Source organism: Gallinula chloropus (assembly GCF_964237585.1).
Source record: "Gallinula chloropus genome assembly, chromosome: 5".
Lineage (NCBI taxonomy): Eukaryota > Metazoa > Chordata > Aves > Gruiformes > Rallidae > Gallinula > Gallinula chloropus.
In genome coordinates, this window is record NC_140090.1 from 68,530,990 (window position 1) to 68,556,699 (window position 25,710).

The 25,710-nt window shown below is 45.1% G+C and overlaps 1 protein-coding gene across 2 annotated transcripts in view; it reads left to right on the plus strand.

Annotated features, from left to right (window-relative positions):
* Positions 1 to 25,710, plus strand: part of NEURL1 (neuralized E3 ubiquitin protein ligase 1) — a gene marked incomplete at both ends in the record, with an annotated part of 150,216 nt that overhangs the window by 50,155 nt on the left and 74,351 nt on the right. Inside the window, one exon of one of the 2 annotated variants that reach the window (XM_084264965.1) lies at positions 17,737 to 17,770. The exons of the other annotated variant lie outside the window; for it this stretch is intronic. Within the exon in view, the coding sequence (XP_084121091.1) occupies positions 17,737 to 17,770 (34 nt within the window). Of the gene's footprint in view, positions 1 to 17,736; positions 17,771 to 25,710 lie in introns of those variants that run through there. 2 annotated transcript variants of the gene reach the window in all.

The window sequence follows — 25,710 nt, forward strand, 5'->3', positions numbered from 1 at the left end:
CTAATTCTGAAATAGGAACTAATTGAAAGCTGAAGACCATTTGTGCAAGCTGCTGCTGAAATGAGGTGATAAAAATTCCTGAAAGGTCTGTTAGTCTAAAGCAAAGTGAAGGGGTCCACTGTGCTTTGCTGCAAGATGTCCCAGCAGGCTTGTTGTGTTAAAGATAGTTTGCAGATGGGCTGGACATTCTGTTGTGTTGTCTTTTCTGGTTTATGGCATGTAACTTGAAAGTTTTTCTTTCAGGTATGGTTCATTTTTTTTTAAGTTTGGGGATCCCTGCTCCCACACTTTCAGTTTTGCTTGCTCAGGAGAGGTCCTGACACAGGGCATGCAGTAAGAGTGAAAATGAAATCTTGATGATCTGATGGGATAAAGGATTTTTAAGTAGAATGCTATGAAACTTTCTTTGATTAATATCCACTTATGTTCAAAATCCAATGGGCAGTTTAGATTCCTGACTAAACATTTCTTGAATTTCCTTTGATTTATACTCATTGCAAATGGGCCTAGTGATTGTCAGGGTCATTCCAGCAGCACAACCAGCAATGGACAGATTTTACGCTCCTATCTAAGCTCAACACCAGGCTGGACACCAAAGCAAGCCTTTCTGTATTGTCCAGACTGTTGAAAATCTTTAGACTGTTCATGGTCCCTCCTTCAGTGGGGACCTTTAGTGAGCATTTTATGATTTACCTGTAAAATCTTTTCGAAGAAGTTTATTATTCATGTCCTACTTAGGGTCTCTGATAGATGTGCAGGTATCTTGAAGGCTTTGAAGGACTGATACAGCATAAGAAAAATCACATTCTGCTTGGGCTGGATCAGATAGTCTCTTGTATACTTACATATAGTTTTTCTTCTGCAGCCCTTCTTGTCTCAAGGTAGATGCTGTAAACCATAGTGAACAAATTTAGGATGAAGCTAAACCAAAGCTGTGTGTTTTGGCACTGTAACTGTAGTTTTTTTCTTAATTGCTTCTAACTGCAGAACCATGTATATATTTGTAAGGAGCTGAGTACCTTGGTCTCTTAAGCTGTAAAGCGTTTAACACCTGTGGGATTTAACAAAACACATGGCTGATTTTCTCACTTGCACATGTTCTTCTCAGTTGTATGTAAGTGTGAAAAATAACTTGTGGTTCAGGGGATGGCCTGGGTCTATTGAAATTGTAGAAACAGAGCAGGTGCTCCCCATCAGTGACTTATATCTTCTCTGCCTAAATTCTCACTGCTCGTTTCCCAAATGAAGCTCCTGGACTAGAGGCTTTGGGGCTTTCTGTAATGGAGATACCCACTACAGAGGCATAGAGAGTAACATCCTTGAGACCAGCCACTAAACTCATCTTAAAAGTAAAGTAAAAATACTCTTTGTGTTTGGATGTTTTGGTTGGTTTGTTTTTGAGGTGTTGGGGTTTTTTGTTTTTTTTTTTTTTTTTGTGGGTTTATCTAAATGCACTGCTTGGTAGGATTCAGCAGCCACAGGATTTGATGCACAAGGAGAAGCTGGTCTCCTGGACACACCAGGGTAGCACCCTACAGCCTCTCCCTGACCCCAAGCCTTCCCATGCTATTGCTGCAGTCACTTAGTTTCCCTCATCTAATTACAAGATTTTCAAGCTAGATAGAGTATCGCTGGTCTGGGCAGTGCTGAGGGTTAGGAGACATCATTATGATGCTGGACTTCCTGCATCCTCCACTTGGGCAGGTGGGTATTTCCTGTGGTCTCTGCTTGGCAGGGTGAGAGCTGGCTGTCCTTGGGGCATCTTCCAAATGTCTGAGGTGGCACTGATGGCAGCAATGCCAGCAGTGGAAGGAAGGGTGTTAATCATGCTAACACCTAACTCCGTCTTTATGTTTACATAGCAAAGAGTTGCACGTTTTGCCTCTGTAGACCACACACATTGCATATACAGCGGTTGTTTATGTCTCTCTATTCCTCCCATAAGGATCCCACCCCTTTCATCCTGTATTTTGGAAGCTCCCTGCATCTCTGGGTTATCACAAGGATTATAGGGACTTATGAACAACATTACCCTCCCACTCTGTGCTCAGGGCTCTCTGTATCCCATGTGCCAGTTCCCACAGGTCAGTGGTTTGTGTGGCTCCTTTCCCTTCTCTGTGGGAGAAGTCATGTAAGGTGCAATTTTCCTATAAATGTTCTAGGGATTGGGGACAGAAGTAAGATGAAGAATCGTCTTGGCTGCCACTACCTGTCACTTCATCTGCATGTAATTACACATGCACCAGCTGTAGTGTCTGCAAATTGTATACAAACAGATCTGTTTATCTGTTCTACCCCTTTTCCCCCTGATTTTTTTTCTTTTCCCTAATGATCCCCCCCATGTTGATAACACTCTGCCTCATGGCACCTGGAAGACTTCCTTGCATTTTGCAAGGGATCCAGCAGCGTGTTGCACAGTTGGGCTCAAAGAGAGCGAACTGATTGCTTGTGATCTGAGCAGAATAATGTAATCTTCTCATTATTCTGAGCCAGGAAAACTTTTATCTATGTGCTGTCCTTCCAAGTGCCTCTGACAGGCGGGGGCCCTTGGAAGATGCTCTGGTGTGGTTTACAGCAACCTCTCTCCACCCATGGGCAGCTGAAGGAGGGATCTGTTTTGCTGTTACTCTGCTGTGGCAGAGTTCTGCCTACAGGCACAGAGGGGACTGTGGCATTGAGCAATGCAACTCATGCCCACACTGTATCATAAAACAATTTAGAGGTGTGTTCAGTTTCATTGTTGCTTTTTTATAGGACTTGGCAAACAGGCTCTGTTCCACAAATGGGCAAGGGCAGTCCACCCAGATGAGGGAACGTGTAGGGAGCAGCAAGCACTGTGGTGGTGGTTGCTGCCCGATTGCCACCCATCCTCATGTTTGGAGGAGAAAGCCCTTCTCTCCATGGCTTTTCCTGGGCTCCCATTTAGATAGAGCAGTGGTAGGGATAACCTTGTGCATCTTCATCCCATCCTCAGCTATGGTGAGCAAAGGCTGTTTTGGGAATGGGAGTAAAGTGGGTATGTGAGGGGACTCTGCTCCATGGAGAGAGGAGTAATGAATGACTGGTGATATCCTGGTCTCCATCCACAGCCTTGGTCAGATTGTGGCCACCAGAGCAGGCTCTGTCCTGTCAGAGAGACATTTTGTTCTTAAGCCTCAAAGCAAGAATGTGCATTAGTCATATTTTGCCAACAGCTGATGCTGTAAACAGGGAAATGAGTACACTGCAGTTTAAGAAGGTGCTATGGACGTGTTATCTTTTGTGGATTGGGCAGAGAGCAAACCCTGTGACTCTTAGTAAGGGTTACTGCTGTTTGTTTTTCAGTTTCTTTTCAAGATTTCCTTGCTGTTGACAGTCAGTCATCCTCCAAAGTCCCTCCAGATGCTGAAAATAGTATGTGCTGGCTAAAGGTGTTGTGTGGGTGACCTCTGGGAAAAGAGGTTTTGCTTTTGATCCAGTTTCATTTTCTCATCACAGGTGAGGAAAAATTGCCCTTGAAATTGCTTCTTTGATAAGAGCATGAGCAGAGAAGCCCAGGATGGTGGTGGCTGGACAGGTGGTTACCCACAGAAGGTGGCCTGTGGGAAGGGTCCCTGTGGGCTGCAGGTGCACCTCAGGCTGGGTCCACTGTGTGTAGGGATCAGTTTGAGTTTTCCCATTCCCTGTTCCTGAAGCGCCTTTGCTAAATCTGGGATGTTTATGTGTGTGCTACCAAGTTTGTCTGCTCCTGGTTGAACAATTAATAGCTTCTGACCTGTTAAAAATGAGTTTTCATTCACTGCTCACTGTCCTGGCACCTGACTGGTCTCTTAATGATAGTGACTCTACTTACTGGCTGGGTGACTGTAGCTGTGTGGTTTGGGATGGGAAATATACCTTCTCCAGACACTCCTATTAGCAGAGTTTCACTTGTCTGTGTTATTTACCAGTGGTGATTGCAACTTACGTCTGCATATGGTGGGTTTACATTTACCATTAGTGTTTCAGAGCCTTGCAGATGTCTAAGATCGGGTTGAGGGAGAACTGTGATACTGTGGCCATGTTGTAAGGCTTGGAAAAGGAGGAGAGGCATTCATGCTGTTTTATTTTTGCTTCTTTTAACTTTAAAATAGGTTTAAAACTTTTTCACTTAATACTATAAATGCTGTTTGGATGTGAAGAAATAGCAGAAGAACTTGCTCCAGCAGGGAAGCTTGCTGTACACAAACAGTAATCAGAAAAGATGCTGAACTTAAACCTCAAGCCATTTGCAATTATTGACATTTCTTTAGGGCTGGTAATGAGGAACTTGCCAAGTGTCACAGCTGGTCCATCACCAGCAGTGGGCCATTAAAATGTTGTTTGCTGCTTGGCTTGCATCCCTGGTGGGAGGAGGGGCAGAGGAGTGGGCAGCTCTCGAGCACCGTGGTCCGAGTTCTGTGCATCTGGCCCTGGTAGCCTCTCCAATCTCATCTGGGGTCTGACTCACTGCTGGGTTGGGATGGCAGTCTGAGGTCCTCCAAGGGCTCAGGATCTGACCCAAGGACTCGGGATCTGACCCATCTCATGAGTCTTGCTGGCCACGTTTAGGGGTCAGCATTCATCCAGTATTGCTCTTCCTCTTCCACATCTTGCCTGGTGTCAGAGCTCTCTGTTTCTGTGCTGCCTCTTCATATTACTCTTTGTTTATTTAAAAAGGAGGAAGAAAGCCAGGTGGTGTCAGGCTCCATTCTGCATGCTGCCAATTCACCCTCTTACCGCCTTACTCTGTAATTTTTTGTATGTGATTAAAGGGGAATCATTCTATGCACTGCTCCATTTTTTTTTTTCAGAAATTTCTAACAAGGTTTTGCAACAGCTGAAGAACCCCCCTGCCATTTTCTTCTTTTGAAGATGAAGCCTCCAAATTTAATTCTTTTGACTAAAAAACATGAACACCTGACTTACTAGGTAAAAAAACAGATGGCAGAGGCTTGAGGGATAGTGTGCACACACAAAACATCTGCTATGCAGATAGCATTTAGAAAATGATGATATCTGAGCCTGTTGCATTCTGAGGGCTGCAAATTGTGGAAATGTGTCTTATCAAACAGTCCCAAAACGGGACCTAATCCTAGATTTGACTGCCCTGAAATGCTAGACCTGCATCTAGTTGTGGTGGCTTGAGGTTAATTGTTTGAGGTTAGTGGGAGACGATCTGCTGAAGAGCCTGTAACCTTGAAGACCTTGGCCAGTCTATACGTTAGGGGCACCTGCAAGGACAGTCTGTGAGTAGCAGTATGGATCTGTCACACAGGAGTTTTAATTGTTCAGTTATGGGTAAATTAGCAATTTAATTATGTAATTAGGTTTTCATGGTCCATTCAATCTTGATGACTCTGTAGGGACTGTGCTGTGATGGAGCTGTGATGGTATAACTGTCATGTAGATAAAAGTCCTCAGATGCTGCCAGTAAAATGTCACCTGAACAAGTGACTTTGGGGGAGAAGGTGATGTATCTTTCGTACTATCCTGATCTGTCTTTACCATGGGAATCTTGAAAACATTTTATTTGTTTTGGAGCTTGTCTTCCTCTTCCTGCCTGGGGGATCAGTTGTCCCTGCTATCAGCAGGGATCTGTTGGCCAATGTGTTCCTCCTGCAGATGCCCAGGAAAGGAGCTGCAGGGCAGACCCCATGCTCCTGGCTGTGGCTGGAGCTTCATTTACCAGTGCTCATTACTGATGGTGATATGGTGAGTTTGTGCTGGGCACAGGATGACTTCTTCACATCTCAGCAGTGTGTCTTACCGTATGAGGTTACCACTATGTAATAATGTTGGGGTCAGCCTCCATGCTAAGTGGCTGTTTGGCCTTTTCCTTCAGCTAAACCTGTCGGTAAGTGAAATACCAAAGATATAGCAGATAACTTTAAAGTATGTCAACCAATGTACAGCCTTGCAATTATTGGTTCTGAAATGCTTCTAAACCAAACTAGGAATATGGAAAAAATAGATATGTCTAGTGACTAGCTCACTGCTGAGTATCTTCCTAGCTCTGTCTCTGGGGGTTGCTAAAATACCTGATGGAGTGAGAGATGAGCATTTCGATAGGTACTTTCCTTCCAGTGCATCTGCAGAACTGCAGCTTGAGGAGTGATGCATCTGACATTTTCAGTGTCTTGGAGCTTCCCCTATGTGTGTGCCAGACAGACCACCACTGTGGCCAGCCAGGAGAGGTGAAAGGCTGGGAAAACCCACAGGAGGTAGAGCCTAGCTCTTGCTCAGGGGGAGTTAAAATAAACTTACACAAAGCTTTGCTCAGTAGGAATCTGTGTGCCCAGCATACTCTCAGCAAAACATTCACTTTTTAAACTGATGGGAGAGGGGACATGGAGAGACACATTTCCAACATCTGCCATGCTGTCAGGGGTTTAATATTTGCAAATCTGGCTGGGAAAGAGTTTGGTGCCCCTCTTGCTGAGCTCTTTATAAAATCTGGCCTCCTTGTTTGCCAACTTGATGGGAGCCAAGAGCTTTCTGAAATATGTCACCCCTCCTACCTCTTTTGTTTCTTCATTTATTTCTTGTTCCTCTTCTTGCTTTTGGGCTGCTCTGTAGGTTTCTCTCTGGTTCCTTATGCTGTTGTTCTGCTGTCTCCTGATGCAGGTCTGCTGCCTGCACGACTAATCTGCTGAGTATCCCTGGGTTGTGATGTGATACTCCAAGTCCTGTTTTTCTGTTCTGCCTTGTTATCTTCATTAGATGTTCTGTGCCCAGTGAGATATTAATTTCTGAATACAGTGCTTTGCTTTCCACAGTGACTGACTGCTCAGCGGCCATCTCATTATGATCTTAAAGATATAAGGCCAGATGCTTTCATTTATACCAGATAAGGATTTGGCCTCTGTAGCTTACATGATCAGTTCCAAAACATTAATAATTTACAGAAATACTTTCTTTTAATTTCCAAGAAGTTTGAGGGCTACTTTGACAAGAAATTATTTACAACAAATTTTATCCAAATTATTTTCTAGTCTTGAGAATGCATCTTAATCTCTATGTTGTAATCTTTTTTCCTCTCACATGTCTCTTGTTTGGTGATTTAGTTTGACTATCTAAATGGAAAATCTCTCTCCAAATATGACTCAGCATAAGCAGCTTTTGCAGGCTTCAAAACTCTGCAGATCATGGCACACTCGTACTGTGAAAATGGAAGTTTAAAATCATCCACTGCCTATAGTATGTTATTTATCCATCTCATAGGCTGTGAACTACAGCAATCTGTATGAGTCTAACATAGCAAATGTCAGATGTTGCTTCCATTTCTGCTTTTGTTTTGCTTCGCTGGCAAAATTCTTATTGATTTTAGTGGTGGCAGATTAAGCCCTGCATATGTTTCATTTCCATGAGGCAGCAAAAATATCTTGTGCCCATCTCCTTTAAATATTTCTGTGTGTCTTTGCACAACTCTCCCACTCAAATTTCAATGTCTTCCAAGTCTCTTTCCTCAGCTCAAGTTGTCTAAATCCTGACACGTATTGGCTCAGAGTGTGGTCTCAGCCAGATGAGTGTCCATCCCAGCTGTGGGATAAACACACTGCTTCTCTTTGCTCGAAGGGAAAGTAAGGTATTGAACAAAGATGATTTTCTGTGTCACCTGAGTTTTGAGATCACACTGTCAGGTGTTTCACAGACTTGCCAAACAGTAAATAGCTAAATAGTATCAACAATAAACAGTTGTTGGTGGAGAAAGAAGTACAAATGACTGATCTTCAGGTTTGCCTGAACAATATCCAGGAGGAAGGACAAGCAAGGAAGCTCTGGTCTCTGAGTATCCATGGACAGATGACTCCTTGTCCTCCTCAACAAGAGCCTCTGACTCATATGGGAGCTACTAGTGTCACTGTGGTATGGGTTGCCCACAGTCTCTTTAAACCTCTGCCTTGACAAGTGGCACTGGGGTTTGTCTTGAAGCAGAAACTTATGCCTCGGAAGATCACAAACTCCTAAGACCTGGATCTTTGAATAGACTTCTAACTGTTAAAAGGACCTTCATCTGAAATAACGTCGTGTCCATGCCATGCACAGACCTGTCCTGCTAACACTGAACATGCAGAGATACTAATCTTTTCATGCGTATGTCTAATGTTCCTATCTTAATATAGACAGACGGAAAAAGATTTATACTTCTAAACCACTCTATATTAATGAAAAACATTCTTCTTTCGTGTTCTCCAAACACATTCTGCAGCTGCAGGGGAAATAGTCTCTGAAGTGGGAGTGAGACCACAGTTAGACCATGAATGAGATCTTGGAAATGTCAGTGGACTCTGTATGCTGTGTATGAATTAGAAGTGAGTCACAGCACAATCTGAGGAAGATTTGATTAAAGTTCAGGAGCACACAGTATCAACTGTCTGTGTTTTTTCCTTGGAGGTGAAGTCTGCGTAAGTGTCAAGTGGGAATTCCCCTGGGAAGAGCAACAGTCTCCTGTGGTCAAGGACATGCTGATGCCACCAAAGCCTTGGTTTTGACTCCTGAAGTCAGAAGGCAGGAGAAGATGTGTGATAATGTCTGCTTCTTCCCTGACAGGTCAGAAACATTGGCAAAGAGTGGGGTGGCCAATTCCCTTTGAGACACAAGAAGATTTGTTTTCAACAGAGCAGTCTACCTGGATGCTTGGTGTGAGCCTGGTTAAAGACTGTATATGCATTGTGAAGTCTCTGTTGTTGTGATGTTGAAGATGGGCGTATCATCTGTGTGGCTACAAAAAGCTAAAGTGACAAAACTTATTGTAGTTGACATGTTACTGCACAGGTAAATGCTTTTGTGCTGATAAAACATCTCCAGGACATAAGAACAACTGAGTTAAGATGACTTGATGGGAGGGGAAGTAATGCTCTGTTTGGGCTGATGTTGTAAATGATGTCATTGCTGATTTTTACCAGCCCTGGGGGATAGCTCACAGGTCACCTTAAGAAAGCAAAGCAAATAGCCACACAGAATGGCTTAGAGTTTGAGTCATCCTGTGGAACATACACTTTGGTCCTAAAAAACAATTTTTATACCTCATTGACACTCAACTTCTTTGGTTCTAATTCTGTGTAGGAATAACAGACATTCTTTTTAGCCCCTCATGCTGAAGAGAGTTCAGATGTATTTTATCTGCTCAGTGACCAGTTGTGCTGGGGTCAGATTCTGCCTGTTGTTAGGAATATGTGCATTTAACAAAATCTCATGTTCATTTCTAAGTTAACCCTTTCTTGTTTCTCAGGTAGGTGTGATTTAACCTACAATGTTCCTGTAGTGAAGGTCTTTTCCTGTAGTCTACCATAACCAAATAATAGTTTGGGAGGCTGAGAGAAAGAGGGCTGGGAAGAAGCAGTCATCTAAATAAAACATATGTCGAATGGGAAAAAAATCAGTCATCCTGGGTTGTGGGCCTGTGATTATTTCCACATGCCTGGACCATATCACTGTGCTGTGTGCCATTAATGTCAGTAGATGCTTTATGCCAGAGTGGATTTTTTGTGTGTGCTGATGAGACTGCAGGATTGGGACCTTGATGGGTGAACGCTGCCAGTGCTGTGTCAGCACTGTGGGTGCACATGTTGCATGCAGAGGTTTGCACCCTTCCAAACCCCCTTGTGCTGCATGGGTGGTTGTGTGCCCAGCCAGCCTAGCAGTCCCCAAAGTGCCAGTAACTGCCTGGCTGGTTAACCAGTCTCCGGGCAGAAGAGTTTATCCTCAGCCATTTCTAAGAAAAGCAAACAAGAAAACTGGCTAATCAAACCCCACTGTGTAAAAATGGGTATTTTTAACTGATACTTGTTGCTGGAAGAAAACAGGGTTAAAACTAAGCTTAATGTTCCTGCTCAAAGGTGCCTATGTGTCAGGAAGAAATGCCAGCATTTCCCCCTTGCATTTGTCGGGTGGGATTTGTGAGAACACGAGACCATGGGAGCCAATGCCATTCCCTTTGGTTCGTGGTGAAAGGAAAAGAGATTTGATTGCTCCCTCCAGATAAAAATACAGATGAGACCTCTAGGCCAAGAAACAATTTCTTTCTGCATTTTCTTTCTTTTTTTTGGTTGTTGTTTGAGCCTGCTGGATTGGTCTGCTCCCTGCTCTCCAAGTGTGTGGGCAGCACAGAAGAGGATGCTGAGACAAAGAATGGGGGATGGAGGAAAAAGAAGTGAAAAAGACCCTTGGATTGGAGGCATGGTGTATGGGAGGGAGAGAATGTAATGGCAGAGGCTTTGATTTGCAGAAGATTGCAGTGGATCAGAAGGTCAGAGACAGTCTAGATGCTGTGGTGAATATGTTAGCCTGGTTTAGAGCCTAGGCACACAGATATTGTTCTGCGTTTGATAATGTCATGAAGTTTGTGTCCTGTTGAGCTCTGATTCCTCCTACTGGAAATGGGAATGTCAACTGGAGGGGAATTCAGTACAGTATTTGCATTTTGTGATCATCAGCTTTGTGCTTTGATGAAGTAAGTCCAAACCAAGTGGTGTTTTGTGAAGGTAAAACTCTGATTTTGTCCTGATTCAATCCTGCTTTGCTGACGAAGAATGAAAACTCATTTCTCATTCCAATAATAGCTGCCCCCAGTTTACTGCATCTGGCTCATGATCTTTTATAACACTTTTGTGCGACTGAGTTGCATGCAAAATGTCTGAGTAATAGAAGGAGTTAAAAGATATAACTTCAGACAAAACTTGAATAGCCATGAAGAGTCTGGGATGAGCAGTATCTGGTAAGGGGGAGCAGGAAGCTGGGGAAGAAGTGAGCAACAGATTAACCGAGGGAATAGGAAAGGGCAATGTGTGTAATGGGCATTATGCAATTTATTTTGTGTTTATGCCTGCAAGATTCATCTTGCCTAGGCTGGAAAATTCACCCTGGTTGTGCATTTTGCCCTTGGAGTATGTGACCTCCAGCTCCTTTGGTTCCTTGAAGTCTAACATAAAAAAACTCCATGAAAGCAGCCCAGTAGCAGCAATTTTTGTAAATAAATCCCACTTCCTATAGGATGGCCCTGCAACAGGAGACAGGGAAGCTTTGAGGTGAGAAAGAGTACACAGTCCTGCAAGAGGATTGTGGACTTTGTGGCCTCAGGACCCTTTCCAAGCCCAGGCTGAGTCTTTGTGCGGCTACACATGATGGGGGACGTTGTCTTGTGGATGTATGGTGTGGTCCTGCTTGCCTGTCTCACCAGGCCAGAAGGTCTCTTTTGGGCTCTGCTGCTCCTAGTCACCCTCCTTGAAGGACTTTCAACGGAGTAATAAAAAGGTGTTCCACTGCTGGGCTAATATTTACATCACAAACACAGGGCGCCTTTGCTTGGTTACAAACATCAGTGTGTGCAAGTGAGAGGCATTTCTCAGAAAGGGTGGGACAGGGGACACACAGGTTGTTCTCTTGTCACTGTATTTGCTAAGGAAAAGCTTTACAGAAATTGCACCTTTACACCAAGGGAATATTACTAAGATGACAAAGTCAAGCTTCCAGAAGCTCACACGTGCCTAGGTAGAAGTTGTCTGTCTAACCTTCATTTGTACCCCGGGGCAGGTCCTTTCTGATTACCTTATTTACCTCCTTGGTTTCACAGAGCTCCTGCCTGTACTCTTTCCAGAGGGCACTGAATGAGGATTGGTAGAGTGGATTAACCTGTTGCTTGTAAGATCCCTGTTTAATTTTTTTCAAAAATCAAAATATGCTTCTCTAGCTCAGGCAGAGAGATGCACCACCTCGTTGTACAGGAATATTGTGAAAACAAATTGTGGTGTTTGCTCAACAATCACATGTTACAGGGAAAATAGCATAAAAAGGATGATGGTTTTGGTTGGCGATTTCTTTTTCGGCGCAGAGTTTGAGTGTTGCTTATGATAAGTGTGAACAACCTCCTTGTACAATATGCATACTTTTAAAGAATAGAGTATTGCCTGAAGGTCTGTGTGGAAAAAATACTATGGTTTTGTCGCTAAAGGCTGTTGTAGAGCAGTATCAGATGGGATGATAATTTCCAGAGTTTCCAAACACTTAATAGCCACAGAACGAGGCTTGAAATAACAGATTTTTCAGTCCCTCCATGCTGTCCTTGTGCTGTGCCTCCAGCCAGAGTCAAAAGAGGATATTCATGCAAGACTTGAGAAAAATCTTCGCTTGAAGACAGAAAGTTTAGTTTTCTTTCTGGTTCTAACACTTGTTCCGAAAGCAAAAGTCAGCTTCATTAGATGAGTGTTATAAATCAGCACTTTATTTTTTTAAATTAGAATGCTGCTTTTATCTGCATTTTCCATTTCATTTGGATAGGCTGAAGATACTTTTAAAATGTGTTGTGCTTGAAGAGTTAACATGAAATGGCAGTGAGAGGCAAAGCTATCAATGTTAATTTAGCACTGGAAGGAGTAGACTTGGTGTCATGCACTGCATGATGCTTTCCCTTGGGAATGGGCTGTTGGCAAATTGTGGGCGATACAGCCCCAAAGCAGGCACAGGTTTTCTGTATCATCTAAAATCTCCTTTTCAGAAACGCTGGTCAGCCCAATACGACGCCTTATTGCAAAGCACGTGGAATTCGGACATTTTCAGTCTCTGCTTTGTACTGTCCTACAGGGTTTTTTTTCAAGATGTTATCCCAAGCATTCAAGGAGGAGGGGGAACTCTTGGCTTTTGGGGCATTAACTTCTTTCCTGACATCTTCATGCACAGTCTTTGAAGATGAACTCAGCATCCAGGGAGTCTTGTGAGAACATTTGCATGCTGATGGAAAAACATTGTGCAACTTGGTCTGGGGTCAGTTTGGTTCCTTGCCTTGGAAACTGCTCAGCCCTGTGCCCTTCTCCCGCACTGACGTTTCCCTCTTCCACTCCTGCAGATGGTCACACAGGGAGGTATCATAAGATGCTGAGTGCTGGCAGGGTCAGAGTTAAGCCTGGGATGTCTGTGGCAGCTTCGACTGCCTGAGAAGTGTCTCAGTCCCCATACAGTAACAGGAGACCTTGGGCTCTCCTATCTCTGTGTCTCTTTCACCGAATCAATCTGCATCCTGGACATCCATTACAAAACCTTTCTGATGTCTTCATTGCTCTATGAGAAGCAGTCTTTACCGCTGCGCCGCTGCGGCTCCTGTCACCAAAGCAAATGCAACTGATGTCTCATTTAAGCTGAGTGCAATGTGAGATGGATATTAAGCCTAAAGATTTTCCCTGTTCTTAAATCTCCCATCCTGCTGTGTGTGCCTGCAGAGAATTGCACAAGGATTATTGAACCCCCAGGGTCAGTGGTCGCGGTGCCATAATTTGTAGCTGATCAGTGATTCTGATTTCAGGAATTTGGGCTAGGATTTTGAATTTCCTTTGACTCACACTTTGAGATTTGGCTTTCATCCAGAGCTGAAGCTTTATAATAATGCTTAATAACGATATAACTCATTATATTCTCAAATGGTTGCATAAATGTCAGCTAATTAGCATACCTTTTGCTAGGGTGGTATCTATATCTTTGTGTTACAGATAAAGAATTAAAAATACAGACATGTCTTTGGTCTAAGTCCCCTCCATTAATAGCAATTAATTAAAGAGGCTACACAGAATGTAAGATTTCTTAGATCTGGTCCCTGTTTCTTGTGCACTAGCACATGCTGGTGAGACATTTTCTCTTGGATGCTTTCCGGTTGAGAACATCATTTTTCCTCTGGAGTTACAGTGGCAAAGATTCCTGGAGGAAATCTGTTTTCTGTACAGGTGAAGTTTCCCTGCTAAGAGCAGTCAGAGACTCATGCTGAAAAAGCCCCCAAGAATGTGTTTCCCTAAATTTTCCCATCTTCCTAGATGATGTCCAGCTGTCTGCTGAGAGCTACTGTATTGACTGAAAAAGGGCAATTTCTAGTCAATCTGTTTGTTACCTTAAAGTTAAGTGCAGGTGGTATTGGAGAAATGGATGAATCTTTGTAAGCATAAAAATCATTAAGAGAAGATTCCCTGTCCCTGGCAAATATCAGATTTCCACAGTTCCCTGCTTTCCCCCCGCACTGATATTCAGGGAAGCTTTTTGGACTGTTTGGTGGGATGTGTCTAGCTGCAGCACCATTAAAGTGGGTGAACCCCCCACCAAGAGATGTTTTATTGCTTGTTTGCCTTGCTTATGAGGAGAAACTCCAGTAGAGCCAAATCCAATCCCTGGAGAGTTTTAACTGCATGAGGCTCACATGAACTGGAATTTCGTTTTCCTGGCCTGGCCTGTACATATGTATAATCTTATCCTCGATCTCCATGAGGCATATTTTCACCTTCTCCTTCTTCCCTGTCTCTCTGTACCTTTTTCTGTGTCGTTTCTGGCACAAGGCAGGTCTCTGCAGAGCAGGCTTTCCCCGCTGTGGTTCCCTGCAGGTAACTCTTCCACTTTCCATTAGCTGGGGTGGAATGAGCTGTGTTGGGGATGTCTTTTTCATGACCGTGGTGGGTCTCCACATGCTCCTTGCTGACTGCCAGCCTTCTGACTGAAATACCAGGGAAGTAATGCAGACCCCTTGACTTCATACCCAAACTGGCTCCCCAGTGCCCTGGGGTTGGGAGTTTTATCCCAGGAGGGGTGTGCAAGGTGCCCTGTTTTCTGCTCAAGGATGCTCAGAAATATCCAAGGTCTAATCAGCAGCCTGATGACTGAAAATCTATCTACAGAAGCCCTCTGCAGCCTCAGCATCCTATTCCTGCGGTTAATAAGTATATTTAGCAAGATTGGACGTTGCCTCAAAATACTCCTGCGGCAGATTCTTCTCGGCTTGGACAGCAGTGCTGTCTGGCTGGAGTTTGCTGGACGCTGTTTGTGAGTGGGAATGGCTTTAGGGGCTGGGTTTCCCTTGGGTCCAGCCCTAATACCTTTGTCAGTGATTTATAAAGAGGTACAAATGGTGATGATATTGATTTTTATACTTGATGCCAAAGTTGGAGGCCATGTCAGTATTGGCAAGGGCACATAAATACTCCAAGGGGACCTAGAGGGTGTCGGTACAGGGAACTGTAAAATAGCAGGGCTGCAGATAGGTGTTCTCTGTCTAGAGAAAAATCAGAAACATGAAAGACTAAAGAGGAATTTGGAGAAGGGCAAGGTCTGAAATGGACCTGGAGGTGATAAGAACGAATCAGGAAAGTTCCAGCGTGACATGGCTGTGAAGGAAAGATTTGCCATCTGGCAAATAATCCTCAAGGAATTATCACAGAACGGGGCGGGCAGGCTGTTTAGCTACCATGGATGACTCTGTGGGGCTACATCCCTTAGAAGCTGCTCCACAGCACTGGGGGAAGTTCAGAAGAGGGGTGTGCTGGATTTTTTTCCGGGGGGAAAAAAAAAATGCAATTTTTAAATAAATTGAAATTGTTTATCATTTTCTGCCAATTGGGATGACTCATTCTGGCAGTCTGCCCTCTCCACCCTCCCCCTCAGACAAACAAACAAAGCCAATAAGTTGCAAAAAATAAAATAATCTGAAAAGATAACAATTCAAAATTTTCCTTTTGGTATATTCAAAACAAAGGGCTTAATGTTGTTTGAGTTTTTTTTTTTCAAGACATCATTTGAGAGCTGGATTCAATGACCATAACATGAAAAAATGAGGTAAAAATAACTCCAAAAATAAAATGCTTCATTTTGAGTTAAAGAAACATTTTGTTCAGCAAGACGCACAAAGCATTCGGTTTTGGGCCAACGTTGAAATGATATTTTTTTCCTAGCAATCTCTTGGTTGAGGCAGTGAACCAAGAAGTCAATTATTCACAGAGCTGTAGCAAGATTAAGGTAAGGATGGAAAGCAGAGCTGAAATGAGAAACTGAGTGAGAAAATTTGGGCTTGAATGTCCAAGTCAATCTTCATTCCTCCAAGTGAAACATGGCAGTTGATGGTGTAAGCGCCCAGACCCCTTGCTGTCAGCCCAAACGGGTGGGCTTCCAGCCAGGAGACAAAACTGGTGATGTTCTTATGCAAGCAGAGCGGGGTGTTGTGATGGGTTGGTGTGACCCAGGAGGTGTCCTGAACCCATCAGAGGTCATGCTGCGGTGGTGATGGGGATGCGTCCTCACCCTGCACTGCTGCTGCTGTAAATGCAGCATCGTCTGGGAGGGGAGGGAAAAAAAGTAGAAGGGGAAAGAAAAAAAAAAGGAAGAGCCTCCTGCCAAGAAGCTGCCGTAAGCTCTGCAGAGTGTGACTTTGGGCAGGGAGGAGCGGAGCGCTGCCTGCGTGCTGCTCAGTTAGTGAAGAGCTGCTGCGTGGCTCTGGGGTACGGGTCTGAGTCTCTTTGGCTGGGCAGGCGGGAGCCAGTGGGTGAGCTGGTGGTGGTGCCTGGCTGCTGCTGGGGGGCTCGGCAGAGGCTCCTCTTGCAGGTCGGAAATGCTGGGCACAGCTTTCCTCACGCACGCAGTGTTAGTGCAAATACCCTGACTCTGCTTTCTGGCTTGAGCTTCTTTTTTGCACTGCTGTTTTGTTGTTTTGTTTTTTTTTTTTTCCAGGAGTGCTGAGACCTCAGCACCCGGCCATCCTAAGCAATAATTCTTACAACACAGGCAAGAGAAAAATCTTATTTCCCGTTTTTCCGGTGGCAGAGGCAAGGCAGTGGGATGGCAGGATTTGCCCAGCACCATGGTAAGAGTTAGGAGGCAGAACTGCACTCGAGGCTGCATAAGTTTGACTCAAGCTCTTTTACAGAGTGAAGAGCGACTGCAGCATAACATAAAGATGCATGAACTAGTTTGAAATGGGCCAGCTGGGATATGCCATGGCCGGCTGTGGCAGCCCGACTCCTGCTGTGCTAATTTACCCTCAGAGCAGTGGACAGGGTAGGTACCCATCCGTGTGGGTAGAGGGGTGTGTGGTGCTGGAGATGAAGAGGAGGGAATGAGCAAGCTCCTGCACAAACCGAGGGGTGCAGAGAGCAACTGAGGAACCAACCCTGGCTGCGGTACCCTGCGCACTTCCCTGCAGCACCCTCGGCATCCCCCTGCTTTTAATAACGCTGGCCATTATCCATCAGCGGAGGTAATGAGCTGGAGAGCAGGAAGCATTGTATCTGGGCTGAGCATGCAAGCCTCGCACAAAAGAGTTTACGGAGGGTAATGTTTTATTATTACAGTCCGTGGCGAGCCATTCTGAATTTCAAGCACTTCTTTGCTATTAAATAATTAATAATTAACCAGCAGAAGCCATTTGAAGACTCTGGTGCGGTGATGTCTGGTAATAATTTTTTAAACTTTTTTTGGTTTTTCAATTCTAACTGTGCTGGGATACCAAACCCTTGGGTAGCCAAAGTTGCAAATGGCCAAAGTGGTTTGATTTTTATAAATGAGCAGCTCTTAAATTATCATTATTATTATTTTTTCAGTGGAGTTGGCAGTGCATCCCCCTTTGTTCTTAGCGGAGCCGGGTACCGCCGGGTTTTCAGCCCGGCCAGCAGACCCCTCCTTCCCTCCCCCTCCTCAGGTAGCATCGCGCGTGGATGCCTTTGCCCCGCTGCGATCTGCGCCGTGTGTGTTGGGGTGTGTGTGTGTGTAGGGGGAAACGGGGGGACACGCTGCATCGATGAAACGCCGGCAGCTATTTCAGGAAGCCGCGAAGTCTCCTCCTTCTTATGTAAATAAACATGACAGCTCCTAGCGCCGGTGCCGCGGCAGGAGGCGCGGGAGTGGGTGGAGGCTGCCGGCGCGGGGCAGCCGGTTCCCGCGTGGGCCGGGGGCTGCTGGCGCGGAGCGGAGCCGCCCGTGGCCTCGCCGGGCTGCGCGGCCATGGGGGGACAGGTGACGAGGAGCCTGCTGTACGGTAAGGACCGACCTGCCTTTGCGTGGGGTGGGGGGTGAAGGCGGAGGCGGCGGGATGCGGGCTCTGCGCGGCGTGGCACCCCGGAGCATCCCTCTCCCGCAGAGGCACTGGCCCGGGGGAAGCCCGGGCTGGGTCTGGGGGTGTGCTCGCCTCGCTGTTTTCCGGGCCGTGAAGGAGAAATACCTGGCTGCGGGGCGCTGACGGGCGCGCTGAGAGGTGTCAGGGGCGAAAAGTGACGGTGTCCGTGTGTCCGTCCGTGTGCGCGCTGCCTGACAGCTCCCACCAGGGAGAGACCGGTAAAGGTCACTGCAAGGCGGCTCGGCAGCTCTCGGGACAGTCACCTTGTTTTTCCTTTCCACCATCGGTTCCGTCTGAAGGCAAACTCGGGTTTGTTGGAGATTATATGGCTTGGAACGAACGCCGGTTTGAATGGGCTGGTTTTAGAAGAAGCTGAAGCTGTTAATTACAGCACGCTGTCTGTGTTCGCTGGGTAACGTAAAGCAGGGGAGAGGGGGGAGCTGGAAAGGGGCTGGCACATCCCACACAGGCCTATGTTAGACCAGAATTGAAATCTATAGGCAGCGTGCAATACTAGCCACGTCCCTGTGCATGCAGGTCTCATGCCATAAACACTGCTGTAAGAATGCTGCACTCCTTGAGATTAAACTTGCCTAGAGCTCTGAAATGTTCTGTTTAGCTATTGATGCAATAAACGTGCTGCGTGTTCAGCGCAGAATCGCTGTGTTTCCGGAGACACTTCCTTGTTACTATAGTAAATACGGGTGTGAAAGATGCAGGTAAAGCATCGTGTGGGCTTGGTCTCATACAGGAGCCACCTGCCCCGTGCTGTGTGATGTATCTGAAAGCAGCACCCTTGTCTCATAGCCTTTCTTTGAATAGAGATGCACGTGGTGTACGCACTTAGGTCATGAGTATTTCTCATATTTTCCACCAAGTCCAAACCCTATAGTTTAAGGAACAAATGGACATAGTTAGGAGGTAGATGACTTTCTCCATAAAGATATTTAGCAAGCATGTCTCAATAGAGATTTTTATTTGGTCATCATTTGTGTTCTGCTGTTTCAGTGGCCAGATCTTATTTCTTCTCTAATCTCATGGTACACGTGCAATATGTAGAATAGCAGCACTGTTGGGTCAATATTAAAAAAAGCTCTGGCTGCTGTCTTGTGCTAGTAAGTACCTTTCCCTCTGAAGCATGATTTGAACGAATTTGAAAAAAAAACCCCAACCCTGTCTGTGAAAGAATATGTTTCCTGCATGTGCCAGGGACTTGGTATTCCTGCTGGGGCTTTCTCCTGCCTGCAGCCGGCAGCACACTGCACAGTAATCATGCAACTTCTGCCTTTCAGCAACTCTACTCCAGTGAGCGTGCTTCTCTTTAGTCTCCCTCTCCCAGGAAAATAAAAATTAATGAGGAGATGGGAGTAATTAAATCAAATTTCCCTCTTCGTACGGAGGGGCTGTTACATTGAGAGGTGATGCACTGCTGTATTTAGCACAGTGATGCTTTGAGGAAAAAAAGAAAAGATGTAGCATTATATTAAAAAATAAATAACAAAAAGTCCTGCAACAAAGCACATTTAAACAAAAATAGATTGCATCTGCACTTGTGGTTTGTCTGTGGCTACTGTTTCTCCAGTTCCATATTTCTGTTGAATATTTCTGTTTCAGATGTGTCTCAAAATAGCTGGGGAAAGAGAACTGAAACCTTATCCATTTCTCTGAAGGATAATCGAAAATGAATGTAACAATACTGAAAGGGCTTGTATTGACAGTCCTGGGGGCTGACAACCTTTGTTTTCAGAAAGCATGGGTAAAACCTAAATTCATGTCTTCCAGACATTTCTGGTGACCTCTCTGTGTGGCAAGAACAGGCTGGAATTTTCACAAGCACTTTGGTAATTTAACCTCAGTGAAAATCAGCTCAGATGGGGAGATACTGTGTAGGTTGGCTGCTTGTGGCTCTGTCGAGCTGGTCCTGGGGAGGCAGCTGGTTTCCTGAGCCATGTGCTGGGTGCAGTGTGCCAGCCCCTGCCTCCCCAGGGGCCCACTCTGACCTTGATGGGGTCAGAAAAGTAAACTGATATAAAAGCTCCTGAAATGGATCAGGAGGGTGCTACCCTTTAAAAAATAATCCTAAAATCAGGGTGGTGATGTTCAAAAGTTGTAGGTGCCCTGACATAGGGACAGAGATTAATAGTAAAGTGGACTGTCATGTTGAGGAACGCCTGGCATCATTTTACTCTCGCCCACAAATCTGCTTTCAAGCAGCAATGTAAAGCCACACAGCATTCCTGTGGGGCAGAGGAATCTTGGAAAGCCATGGGTGGGCAAAGCATCATGCTTAGGGATGTGGGGTTGTTGGTGGTGATGCTGGATGTCCCTGGACCTGCACTGCTGCTTGGGTCTATTCTGTGAAGCCCAACCACCTGGTGCTGTGTTGATCCTACAGGAGCCACTTGGTGAGGTACATGCATGCTTGCATGGGCAGGTGTCTCCTTGAATGACAACACTGCTTTCCCATTGATCTGGCAGCAGTGCAGGAGAGCCACACAAGTCTCTGCTAATGATGGAGTTGATGCATGCTCAGTGGGCCCTGAGTCACTGGAAGAAAAGTTTCCCACCTCTTGGGACTGGGAGGAAAAATAAAGTTTGAACCCAGTTGCCTGAGCTTCCTGGGAGAGACACACCTTGACTTCATTCCTCATGAACAGACAAACCCCAATGGGCTTGTACCATGAAAGACAGCACCTTTATTTTTGAAAGGAGACATCTGATGGCTTTACATGTTGTGACATGGGAACTGGTCACTTCTCTGTGAAATGACATACATTGCCCAAGCATTCCCATGCAGACTCCATCTATGTCGCTGCACTTGGCAACATGACAGCCTCTGCTCCTCTTCCCCGTTCTCCCTCCCCTTCCCAGTGCCATCCACAGAAGTGCTGAGGTGCTTCCCAGAGCTCTCTATGCAGTGAGAAGCAAAGTCAAAATAGGAAGTTTAAAGATAACACAATCTTGATGAACAGGATGTTTAGTAGTTATTTTAAAAGTCTTCTTGAATGAACTACATGAGTTTCTGTCCAAGAAAAATACCCACCTGAGTGTTTTGTATTTCTTTCACTCAGAACCAAATTAACACAAAGTGGTGGTTTAGCCAGTGAAGCTGCTGCACTGTGCTGGGAGAGGGATTCAGTGTATACAGACGTGTAGAGGTTAGTGATTAATGCATGCATCTCTTCAGAGGGCTTTTGACTAGCTAGAGGGTACACAGTGGATTAATTCACGTGCAAGGGATACATGAGTCTGTGAATACCTGCACATTTGCTCAATAACCTGCCCTCCTATAAGTCATAATTACTAATAAGCCCCTCATTGAAGGGCTTTGTTTTATTTTTGCTTTCATTACTCACATGTCACAAGCATTCATCAGTGTTTTGCAGTGGAATAATTTTTACAAGGAGCAGGGAAAAAGAGTGTCTCATGCCATGTTTCCTGAGCTGTAACTGTATGGCATCAGTGTAATTGCAAAGAGGTCCCCAGTGAGAGCGCATCAGCTTTTTGACCTGGGAAGCAGTGTTGATTCACAGGTGTGATTTTTTGAACGGCAGAGTTTTTCAGCTGCTTGCAGGTGACGCTCCCTGAGTTGTGGATACAGGACAAATAATGGCTTATGTGTCTTTGTGTGGTGTATATAGAGCCAAATGTAAGTTTCCTGCATGGTTGGGCTTTCCCCTACCATGTGTCTACGGGCCTGGTGAGCAGCGTGGCCATGGTTGCGTGGTTGTGCCAAAGAAAGGGAGAAGGAAGCTGGGCTTACAGTGTAGCAGGACTCCATCCAAGCTGCATGGTGACAGGCGTTTGGGTGGCTGTCTGGAGTCATTTCCCATTTCTTTGGGATCTTATTTTCCATGGACTTTCCTGTACCCAGCTGGGCATAAGTGTCTGTGCAAAAGAGGTGTGAACCACTGGCATTGCCTTTTGAGGGAGTTTTGTTCTGGGCCTTGCTCCCACTTGTGGGCAGCTGGTATGGGATGTTCAGGTACAGTGTGGGAACCCTCAGCCCCAGCAAATACTGCTGAGCTGCCACTGTGGGGCTTTGGGGAACAGCAGCGGGTGGGGGCCATTTCCCTAGTGTTAAATACCTGCTGTATGCAGCTTCATTTACTCTTACTTTGCACAATAGATCTCTATTTTTAGCTTTCTTTTAATTCCTTGTGATGTAGCAAATGGTCTATCTACATGCAAGTGCTGTAATCATCCCCACACTTTGTTTCTCTGCACATTCATTACCTATACTGCAGTAACTGTTCCAAATACATTTCACTCTTGCAGTTAAGATCACCAAACAGAATTGTGCTCCAGTGCATGCTGCTGTACACACCTTCGAGTTAATAATTTCCATCTTCTTACACCTAATTAAAACTGCTAATATCGCAGGAGAAATAAGAAGTAACAGTAGTGTGGAAAAAAAGAAAAGACCTGGCAATGTTTATCTCCTATTGGTGATATTTCTTTGCAAATTGGTATTAATTTGTATTCTTATCTAAGTTATCATCTAGATTTTGTGGTAGCTTCTCATTTGATGGAGCAAATGGTGATGGGATCAGCCTCACTAGGGAGTTAACATCTCCCATATTGGGCAGACAGTTGCTTATGGAAAGCCAGTATGGGATTGGGGAGAAAAGGCTCTTTCTAAACTTTCAGCACGATTTGGTATATAGCCCTGAGAGCAAACGAGTGTTTGTGTGTATGAGAAATTAATCCTGCTCAGGGTTGGATTAACTGGTGCAGAAGACCCCGGGCAGGATGCCAAAGCAGTGCTGGCATTTGCTGAAAGTGGGGCTCCCAGAGATTATTTCGGTTCATGCCTCTGATCTGTGGGTCACCTGCCAATGTCCCAAGGTGGCTGATAGTAAAGTGTATCGACTGCTGACCATGCTTCTGAAAATGAAGTGTGTAGGACCTCTATATATAGATTTTATGGGTAACCATGTTTATAGTTGAAAACGGTTCTATTTACTGTGAAAAGCAAATGAGCTTTTCATTAGTCTTGTCAGTATTTGACTGTAGGGGTCTTGTTACAAGTGGTGAGAGCACAGAGCATCTCCGTTCTCATTTTGTCTTTTGCTTTCATGGCATTTTCCTGTTAGCTTTTCTGTGCCTACTTGATGCTTTGTTCTGGTGGGATCTGAATGTCATTTGTCATGTTTTGTTGTCTTATTTGTCTCCTCATTGACTGATCCTCCCCACCCCCCACCCCTCCCAGGCCCCGATCCTTCTTCTCCTCTTCCTTTCTTCACTCTTGTTTCCTTAAGAATTAGGGGTGATATGCTTAGCATACATAATAATACAATTATCATGCAATCAATTTAGAGGTAGCTGGTGTCTCTCCAGGAAGGTTTGTAGGATCCCCTGACATGTCCTGGGGAATCGTTTGCAGGCTTAATCAAAGTAAGTACTCCCGCAGACAGAAGATTCATATTGGTAATAGTATAAAATAAATTTGCAAGACAAATACAATTACCATTGCTGACATGTAGCAGGAATCAAGAAGAGGCAGTCTCTAGACATAGAATCTCAAATTTATAGGCCTGCTCTCTTTTTATTAAAGAATTTCACACTAATGGTACCCATACAGTCAGGGGATTGCATTGAAATCAATCTAAAAAAGATTAATCCTAAAGAAAAAGGTGTTTCCTGGAAAGTGAAAGCAAGCAAAGAATTGATCCCTGTCAATGGCCCTTGGGATTTGTCAGGAATTGTGGATGGCACAGCCAGGTACCAAGCTGGAGGTCAGGAGAGATCTTGTCTCCCTGAGGCTAAACAAGAGAGTGGCTGCCATCCGCAAGCCTCACAGTGTGAACGCCCATGGCCAGAGCATATGCTGCAGCCCTGCATATTGCTGTGCTTTGCCTAGGGTTGATCCCTATTAGCATTGTTATCTGTTCATTTTTCTCCCTGTCTATCCCCCTCTAAATCAGTGTTTTATTTTGGAAACATACTCATCTGAGTGTAGCTGGTCCAAAATGAGGCCAAGCTGCCTTCTCTGTAGCTCTTGTTCAGTTACTCTCACCGATATTTCTGCTCCTTGGCTCTGTCCTTGATTGTCTCTTGAAGGGATGCTGTAATTTGTTGGCATTAAAAATAACATTCAAGATGACTGCAGTTGATGGGGCTGGGGAGAGGAGTCCTTTGGTTTTATCTGAGATTTACTGTGGGTCTGACAGCACAGCAAAGGGATTGGGCTCAGAGAGAACAGTGATAATTGATGGGATGCATGAACATATTTTTCCCATTAGAAATGTTAGTAGCACTTTTAAAGAAAAAGAAAATAGTAAAAAGGGGATATAATAAAAGCCATATACATTAGTGAATACGATATAGAATGTAAACAGTGTTCTCCCAATTGCTCCCTTCCACAACACTTAGCATCATCAGAAATCTGGAGGTCTTGCCCTCTCCACTGAGTTGCAATAAACCAAGGCCCATGGCTGTGAGAATCAGCTTTTTTTTGTGGTTCAGATTAGATCCTCTTCTGCCTAGAGCAGTAAATTTATCCTAAAACAGAGGGGAAGCATGGGGTAGCACGAGGTACCCATGGTCTTAAGTTGCCCTGTCACATTGTACCTAATGCAGCAGTTCTGCAGAGGGGCTGCATACAGCTGGTCTGTGTGAGGTGACCTACCCAGACACGCTGGTTCAGCCCCCCAGCTTGAGAAGTTGACCTAACACTTGTCCCAAGCAGGGTGGATGTGCAGTGATCTCTATAAAATGTGCCTGGATGGCAGAGGTTGTTTCTGTCTCTCAGAGAGATCCTGAGCCCGAACAAGAAAGTCCCACAACTGACTTGCAAGTGTCTTGGTGTGGTGCTGAAAACACTGGCTTAGTCTCACTGTGGGTAAAGTCTTTGAGTTGCTTAATGTGATGTCATGAAACTTTCTCTGGCTGATGCAGTCATATTTTCTCTGTGATAGACCTTGCCGTGGAGAAAAATTTTTGGCCAATAGACTTGTTGGTGAAAGCAGGACCTGCTGTGAGATACCAGGGCAGGACTGAAAACATGTTTTTTAAGGAACTGTGACGCTTGTGGCCTGGTGTAAGCAGAACTCAGGCATCCAGGCTGCAACCTCAGAAGCAGTGCCCGTTGAACCAGGAGGCAGGCTGACAGAAGCGCTTGTTTGAGTTGCACCTTGGCAGGTCTGGAAGTTGTTTGGTTTTTGTTTACTTGGACTACTGAAAGAGCCTGTCCTTCTGTTCCCAGAGTGCTCCCTAGCAACTGAGCCCTTCACATGCTTTATGAAGTTCGAGTGATCATCAGGCTACTGCAAGTCCCAGACCCGTGCTACCAGCCAGAGAGAAGCTGCGTAGCCTCAAGGAGGGTGGCCGGGTCTGAGCCTGGGAGAGCTCTCCCACCCACCGAGAGGAGGTTTCCACCTGCAAAGCACAGATGGGCAAGGTGCTGTGCAATGCCTTGGTGCACTGCTACCTCCTGCTTGCAGGTGTAGAGGGGAAATTGAGCCATAAACCACACCATGGCACACAGAGAAGCCATTTTAATTTCTGTCTCTGCTGGAAGCACCACACGGAAAAGAAAATGTGATCAGTATAAAAAGAAATGTTTATGTTTCCAGGAGAAGAGACCTCCCAAATAATTAACATCACTTGACAAACTGCTGTTTAAAATGCAAGTGGTTTAAGTACTGCAGCTCAGAAGGCATTCGTCACAGCTCTGGCGTAAATGCGATAAACGCTGTGGGTTGGTTGTTGCGTTAAAGTGAAAAAGATTTCCGGTAAACAGCTTTTCCTGAAGGAAAAAAACCTTCTCCATGATTTTACTTTGTCTTGCTTGGAAAGCCTAAGTGTTAGAAAACTGGACAAATGGCAACTCGGTGGCAAGGGCACTGGGATATGGATTT